Below are 7,508 nucleotides of genomic sequence, written 5' to 3' on the forward strand. Positions count from 1 at the left end.
GGAGGGAGGGAGGGAGGGAGACAACTGCATTTCCAGGAAAGATCCTTGGCATTTTCCTACCATCACAGCAAGAGATTTAGGGCTCATGAAAGTTCAGTCTCAGAGTTTAACAGAGAAAAACTGAAACCAGACAGGGGGGTTCATCTGCTGGACGATGCACAGCAAATTAGAAAATGCAGTCCATCTCTGCTTGCTACTTCGCCCAGACTGCCCCCTCCCCGTGACAGAAAAGCCCTCACCTCCTAGGAGGGGGTCTCAGTATGGGGGATCAATGCAGTGGGCCCCAGAAGGCTCGCCTGCCTCACTGATCTCTGCATAATCAGCTGTCGCTTTCTTCCTTGAGGACGAAATTTCTAAGGTCACCTGGGTCAGTTGCCGGATGGACTCTGAGGACCTTAAGTTCTATCTCTTCCCTGAGCTGGACCCTTCCCCTCCCAGGACTAGGCCTGAGACCTCTCTCCCTGGAGCCAGGACTTCCAGCCAGCAGGGCAGGGGGTCCCCTGTGCCCAGGGGCCATCCTGGCAGCCTTCACCCCTGGGGCAGTGTCCCTGGCCTGTCACCAGGGTACGCCAGCTCAGTGCACCTCCTCTCTGGGTAAAGAAGCGGACAGGGGTGAGCTGAGGTCTTAAGCCAGCTGTCCCAGGTCACACAGCTTAAGGCTTGGAGTTGGGACTGGGCCCCATGGACCAAGAACCGGGGTGGACCTGAGAGGAGTTGGGGCGCTCTCGCGAGGAAGCAGAATCAGAAGTCAGCCTGCTGCTTCCCAGGGCAGCAGGGGCAGGCCAGGGAGGGGTGTGGGTTTCCTAGGACACGCTCAGAAATGGCTCCACCTCCCACCTCAACTAGGCAGCAAGGGAGGCAGGAGGGGAGGCTCACAGCCTCCACACCTTTAGAGCCATGTTCTCAAAGTACGTCCCCTCTCTCGTGAGGTGGCATTTTGGTTTGTTCTAGAGCTGCCCCTGGCCAGCATGGGCAAGCATCTCCACCAACTTCCTGTGTGACCTCTGGCGAGCGAATGCCCCAAGTTCCAGGAGGCACAGGGGAGAGTCCTCGGGGTCAGGCTGGCCTTGGTTGCTGGGCAGGGGCCTGGCTCTCGTCCTGGGCCAGGCCCCGAGCACCTCAACCAGTCTCCCTGGGTTCCCAGCAACGGCGCCTCCACAGAAACGGGACCTGAAGAGGAGTATCTGCAGGAGAGGTCCTCACAGCCTTCTGGAATGTTCTCCTACCTGGCTGATATCCAGGTGCTTCTCCAGGTTGTAGGAGTCATCCAGCTGCAGGACCTTCCAGAGGGCAGCCCCTTCCCTGCACTGCCTGGGGGGGAGGGTGAACACAGAGGAAGGGAGCTGGTGGCCACATCACCCTAAGGGCACAGCCACTCTGCCCTCCCCGCAGGCCCTCCTGCCCCCCAGCCCAGGCTCCCACTCACTGATAGGTCAGGAGGACACTGACGTTCTTCCTCATGCCGAGAAGGTGGGACAGGTTCAGGGATGGGGGCAGGTTCCCCGGGGTGTCTGCAAACTGCGGATGGACAGGGAGAGACGGGGGTGAGCGTGGTGGCAAGGCTGCCCGCTCCCCTGAGCCCACCCTGGCAGAGCAGGCTGGGGGGGAGCATCTCGGGGACTCCAGACCCAGGGCTGGCCTGTAACCTGAATGAGCCCCGGGCCCCTCCTGGCTGGGGCGATTCCCATGACTCTCTGGGAGGCTGGTGGGTCAGCCTGACCCTCGGAGAGAGCCCAGGCCAACCCCCATCTCACCACCGAAACGCACCCAGGGCCCCAGGCCCCGGGCTCAGAGTGGGAGGAGGGAGGGGGCCAGGTGTGAGTGGAACCACGAGGTCCTTGTCTGGAGGCGCACGGGTTCTCCCCTGTCCTGTCCCCTGGGCCTTCCTGTCTCTGTGCCCACTCTGCCCCCCTCTCTCCCTCTCGACCCTTCTTCTCTGCCCACGCCTCCCTCCGCCGGCTCGGGGTCCCCAGAGAGGTGACAGGCCCACCTGGTAGAGCTCCCCGCTCTCCCAGCTCCGGCACACCAGGGTCTGCACGTTGCCGCCCACCAGGAAGGTGAGGAAGACCAGGAGGATGAGGGGCGCGGCGAAGAGGAAGCTGAAGCCCACCCCCCTGGGGAGGGCGAAGGGCAGGCTGAGGGGGGCAGGGTGGCTGCCCAGGCCAGCCCTCCGTCCCCAGCCACACCCCAGGGCCAGCATGGTCTGAGTGGACTGCAGGGCAGAGTCTTGTGGGGAGCAGGAGGGGGGACTGGGCCTCCCGGGAGGTCCCTCCTGGTCCCACTGCACCCCACCTTGTTGTTGGGGTCCTGCTGGCCCTGGCAGCCTAGAGAAGGGGACGGCTGTTGTGTGCACAGAGCCAGGTCTGCCTGGCACCTAGTGCCTGTGGAGGTGGCCCGATCCAGAACCCAGCCTTCAAAAGGGGTCACCAGGCATGGCTGGCCAGCAGGAGCAGCACCCCAATGGGCTGTAAGGACCCTTAGACCAGGTGCCACTGACTTGTAGGCTCTTTTGTGAGACTGCCACAGCCCCACCCAGGCTCTGAGGCTCGGAGAATGAAACATGCGGTGGAGTCAGCCCCCACGCTCCCGAGGGCTGTCACCCTTGTGCAGTGAACAGCCTGCCCGACTGTATGCAGCAGCACCCTCTTAGACAACAGCTAGTGTAGGGATGGTGGAGAAATAGGACTTTGCCTTGTGTTGGCGGTGCTGCTGCCTGGATCCTGAGGCTCTGGTCTGAACCCAGTGGGAAGCACGCCCCCTGAGGACCTCAGTTGTCCCTGGGGTGTGTGGGTGCGCACGGGGAAGTTTTCTGGCCATCCTTCCTGCTCTAGTCCAACCCCCTTATGCAGATGAGGACACCGAGGCCCATGGCTGGCCATTTGCCCAGGGTCTCCCAGAAAGTGGGGGCTTCTTACACCATGAGGAAGCGGGCTCCAGCCTCGCCCTTGGCTTCCGATTGGCTGGGGTCCTCTCTGGCAGACAGTCCCCAGATGCCCAGGCTGAGGCCCAGCAGGTTACAGGCCACCACGAGCAGGACCACGGAGCACAGCACGCAGCCCACCGTCCACCTGTCACAGAGGGGTTGGAACTCTGGAGGGGCTGGTACGGGACCCAAGGCTAGAGTGTGGAGGAGCAGGTGTGGATGCTTCCCGAAGCCCTGCTGCTTAGGTCCCGGCACACAGCGAGGTAGAGACACGGAGGCCCGAGGAATCAGGGGTCCTGACTTAAAACAGGCAGAGGTGCAGGGCAGTCAGGGGTGGCGGGGGCTAGAGGTGGGGCTCCAGCAACAGAGAGGCCGGACACCCACCCTGCCCGGCCCCAGGGCCCCAGGGTACCTGTAGGTCTCGTATCTCTGCACCTCCTGCAGATAGGGACGGCTGTTTTCTTCCAACTCCTCCAGGGCCCGGCTCCAGCGGGGAGCTGCTTCCAGTTCAGGGAATGCTTCAGCCAGTGTCCCCATGCCTTCTGGCTTCTGGGCCACCGCCTCCTTCAGATCTGCCCGAAGCCACAGGGTCTCAGGGGATGCAGAGGGCACCCAGGGGCCAGGGAAGAACCCCTGGGACCTACCGAGGGCCCACCAAGGAGGACAGCCCTGACCACCACTGCCCCACTCCTCTCCCCTGGAAGAGCCTCCTGTCTCCTGGAAGAGCCTGCCCCGGGGAGCTCACCTTTGATCACAAGCTCCATCTGCATGGCCACCAGGAACGGGAGGCTGTTGAAGGTAGTGTTCTCCTGCAGGAACCAGGGGGTTGTGCCTCCGACCCTCCAGCCGGTGTCCCAGCTTGGGGGTCCCAAGTCACCAGGCCTCAGAGGGCAGGCCTCCCTCCCGGCTGCTGTCTGCTCGGGTCCCAGTCCCTTGGTTGTCTTGGTCTCTGCTTCCGTCTTGCAAAGCCCCGTCTGACGTATCACCCTTCTTCCCCAGAGACCCCCGTCCTTCCACTCCCAGTCCCTTCCCAGACAACAGGTCACCTCAGCCATCCCCTCTTGTCCCGTCCATCCTGCACGGGACTGCCAGCCCTGAGTCCAGAAGTTCAGCTCCAATCTGCCATTCCACCTCAGCTCCCACTTCCTTCTTCCCAGGACCTCCCGCTCCAGCCACCTGTCTGGCTGACTCACTGTTTCCCCAACTCCAGGTTCTGGGTCACAGGTGCTGACTCACCGGCACCCTCCCCCAGGGCTGTCTCCACCCAGGCGAGCCCGCCTGCCTCACGGAGCTCAGCCAGGGGCTCGCTCACTGACCCCCACCCCACCCCACCCCAGGCCTGCCTCCGCCAAGGACCGGCGTCATGAGCCCCCAGCCCGAGGTGACAGGTGTGGCCTCAAGTCTTAGGTTCAACTGGATTCCCACTTCAAAACAGGTAAACTGAGGTCCCCGTCTGTGAGTGCCCAGGCAGGAAGAGGAGTCAGGGGGCCCAAGTGGGCGCTCACCTCCTGGACCATGTTGGAGAACTTGGCCTCGGGGACACCCTTCAGGTGATGCAAGACATTACCCACAGGGGGCACCTGCAAAGGGGCCAGATGTCTAGGGAACAGCAGGAGGGAGGGGCGGGTGTCTCTGAGCCCTCAGGTGTCAAGTGGGGACGGCTGCAGCCCAGCCGCCAGAGCCAGGGTGCGTGAAGTCCAAGGCATCATGTGTGTCCTGGGGAGAGCTCTGACTGGCTGCCAAGGTGAAGGTCATTGGCCTTGGGCTCCAGTGCTCAGGAGGGGAAGGAGCAGCCTGGGAGGGGACCAGGGCCGTGGGCCTCAGGAAACCGCAGGCCAGGAGGATGCTGGAGGGTCCCTTCAGAGCCCCAAGCCTCTGCCCCCTGCCTGCACCTGGGTGAAGTCTGCGTCCAGCTCCAGGGCTTGGGCCCGGTCCTGGGTGTCTGTGCAGTCCTGCCCGCACCCAGGCTGCTGCAGCAGGGCGAGCAGGCGGTCTCGGTGCTTCTCAAGAGCCAGCACCAGCTGCTGCTGTCCCTCCTGCAGCTCCACCAAGCAGCTGTTCAGGGCACGGAGCTGGTCCGTGCAGACCTGCAGGGCTGAGACCCACACCTGGCCTGAGCTGACGCCACAGCTCCTGGCCTCCGCAGCAGCTCTGCAAGGGGAAGGACAGTCCTCCCCTCTGGCCAAAGGGACCTGTGGTCATTGACCTTTAAGGTCACAGTGGAAACTGCCCCAGGGCACGTTAAACCAGGAAGTGGGCAGAGATGCCCGAGGACACGGGGATCTGGGATGATGGGATGGGGACATCATGGGTGGGGTAGGCCGCTGGAAATTCAGGGCCGGGTGAGGGTGGTCCTGCCCGGGTGGTCATCTGCTGGGCCCCACCCCATGCAAGGCACGGGCCCAGCTCACCCTGGCCCAGGCTGTGTACCGAGGCCAGCACTGAGTACATGGTGCTCCTGAGCTGGCTGTGAATGGTGGGGCCGATGCTCTCACCAATGCCTGGGGAACACAGGGCATAGGGCATTCTCAGAGCTGGCCCCCAGGAGCTGAGGGTGACCCTACCCCCACCCCAATCCTGCTCCCCAGGTCCCAGCCCTGGCTCTGCAGGGTGCTATTGGCTTCTCCACCCCACAGCAGGGGGCCTGCTGTGCTGGGAAGCCAGCTGGGCCATCCCGCTGTGACACGGTGTACCAGGAAAAGGCCAAGATCAGGGCCCTGGGGCCTGCTGACGCCACTCTCACCGTCCAGCTCCTTCAAGACTTGCTCCTGGGGCACAGAGAACTGCTTAGCCACAGCCTCGAGCTCCTAGACAAACACAAGGCTGTAAGCCACTTTTCCTGTCCCTTGGCAGCCCCTTCTCTCCTGGGGACAGCACAGGGGCAGTTACTCATGTCAGCGACTCCCCAGCAGGGGGTGGCCACCTGTGCCGAGGAAGGGAACCTTTTCCCCTTTGCAGGCTATGAACACAGGGCACCCCCTCTGCTCTATCCTGCCTGGGCCTGGTGCTCAGGAGGCACCTGGGGACAAGGGCATTACTTGGTGCTCACCCCGGGGACATCGGAGACCAGGCCCCGGAGGCTGCGCAGTGTCTCAGGCACAGCTTCAACACTGGGCCCCATCTGCTCATGTGTGCGTTGGTTGGTGACAAAAGCACAGGCCACACCAGCCCTGCGGGAGGAAGGCGAGGAGGAAAGATTCGCGGGGCGTCCGAGGGTCTGGGCCACGGCCGGCCCTCCCGCCCAGCCAGGGCCGCTCCTCACAGCAACATGATGGTGGTCAGCAGCAGGAAGGCCATGAGCGTGCCACGCTCACAGGCCATGGCCTTGTGCTCAGTCTTCACACGGCCACCACAGCGCCGGCGACAGCGGCAACAGCAGAAGCAGAGGCCGGTCGTGGGCACTGCCACGAGGTAGAGGCCCGCGGTCACTGCGCACCCCACGTAGCCCGCCTCGTACCGCACCACCTGGCAGGGCGGCAACGCGTCAGGCGGTCCCGGCCCCCCTCCCAGCCTGGCTTCCCCGGATGCAGAGGGAAGCGAGGGTGGAGGGCGTGTCTCTCTTCTTGGTGGTCAATGTAAGGAGGACACGGTGTCCCTCCCGGCTACCATCTTACAGATGAGAAAACTGAAGTTCAGGGAGGTTCCATGTCACTGCAGAGCTGCGGCTGGAACCCAGGCCTGCCACTGCAGCACCCCTGGAGAGGAGGAGGGATGACCGAGACCCCACCCTGGCAAGCACCGGGCAGAGGGGACTGAGCTGCCAGACGACCCCTCCTGCTCAGCCCCAGGCCCCACTCCAGCAGGTCCGCCTTGGTGCTCACCTCATCCACCTTCAAGGAGGACGGCTCGTTCAGCAGGGCCCTTACCAACTCTGTGGGGAAAGAGCCAAGGTGAAAGTTCGGGGACAGCCACTGCCCTGGCCCCGCGTCACCCCTCCCCACTGCCAGGCCCAGTGAGATCTTTGAGGCCATCCTGCTGGGCCTCAGCGCTGCCCCAGGGGAGTCCCTCTGGGCAGGTTCTGGACCTGGAGGGGAGGCTGAAGCCCAGAAGGGGCCTGGCCTAGCAGCTCCCCTCCGGGTCCCACCCCACCCCTGGCCCTCTCAACCCCAGGTGCCACCAGACTCAGAGAATGAGCCAGGCTCATGTCATGTGCTTCTAACTCAAGGTCCTCCAGTTAGAGGAGAAACAGGCTCAGAGAGGGAAAGGGGCTTGCCCAAGGTCACACCAGAAGGTTCTGGAACTTTTTCCTAGGGTACCCTGCCCCCAGGACTTCTGGGAGGAAGAAAGCTGTCGGGATGCTGGGGGCCCTGCCCTCCCCTCCACGTGCCCATGGACAGGGAGGCTGCTGGGGGCCCGCGGCCAGAGGCACACCAGGGGAGGAGAGGGGAGGAGCGCACTCACCCGAAGGGAAGGGGTTGAGCTGCACCAGGGACAGGAAGTGGCGCACCATGCCATAAAGGGGGTCCAGGGGCCCCGGCGCCCTGACTTGGGGGGCCAGCCAGCGGGTCCTGGCCGCTGGGGAGAATGCCAGGCGCTCGGAGGGGCCGAGCGACGTGCAGTCCGTGGCCACCGGGGGCGGCAGACT

The 7,508-nt window shown here is 63.9% G+C and overlaps 1 protein-coding gene across 2 annotated transcripts in view; it reads right to left on the reverse strand.

The window, feature by feature from the left end:
• Window positions 1-7,508, reverse strand: part of Prom2 (prominin 2) — a 15,432-nt gene that overhangs the window by 6,927 nt on the left and 997 nt on the right. For both annotated transcript variants that reach the window (XM_048810357.1, XM_048810359.1), the window contains exons 2-15: window positions 7,325-7,508; window positions 6,745-6,794; window positions 6,186-6,388; window positions 5,973-6,093; window positions 5,667-5,730; window positions 5,335-5,424; window positions 4,816-5,018; window positions 4,429-4,503; window positions 3,669-3,732; window positions 3,336-3,495; window positions 2,916-3,068; window positions 1,991-2,114; window positions 1,427-1,518; window positions 1,227-1,311 (exon numbers count right to left, since the gene is read on the reverse strand). In XM_048810357.1, the coding sequence (XP_048666314.1) occupies window positions 1,227-1,311; window positions 1,427-1,518; window positions 1,991-2,114; window positions 2,916-3,068; window positions 3,336-3,495; window positions 3,669-3,732; window positions 4,429-4,503; window positions 4,816-5,018; window positions 5,335-5,424; window positions 5,667-5,730; window positions 5,973-6,093; window positions 6,186-6,388; window positions 6,745-6,794; window positions 7,325-7,508 (1,668 nt within the window). The remainder of the gene's footprint in view (window positions 1-1,226; window positions 1,312-1,426; window positions 1,519-1,990; window positions 2,115-2,915; window positions 3,069-3,335; window positions 3,496-3,668; window positions 3,733-4,428; window positions 4,504-4,815; window positions 5,019-5,334; window positions 5,425-5,666; window positions 5,731-5,972; window positions 6,094-6,185; window positions 6,389-6,744; window positions 6,795-7,324) is intronic.

This window comes from Marmota marmota, unplaced genomic scaffold, assembly GCF_001458135.2.
Source record: "Marmota marmota marmota unplaced genomic scaffold, marMar, whole genome shotgun sequence".
NCBI classification, from domain to species: domain Eukaryota; kingdom Metazoa; phylum Chordata; class Mammalia; order Rodentia; family Sciuridae; genus Marmota; species Marmota marmota.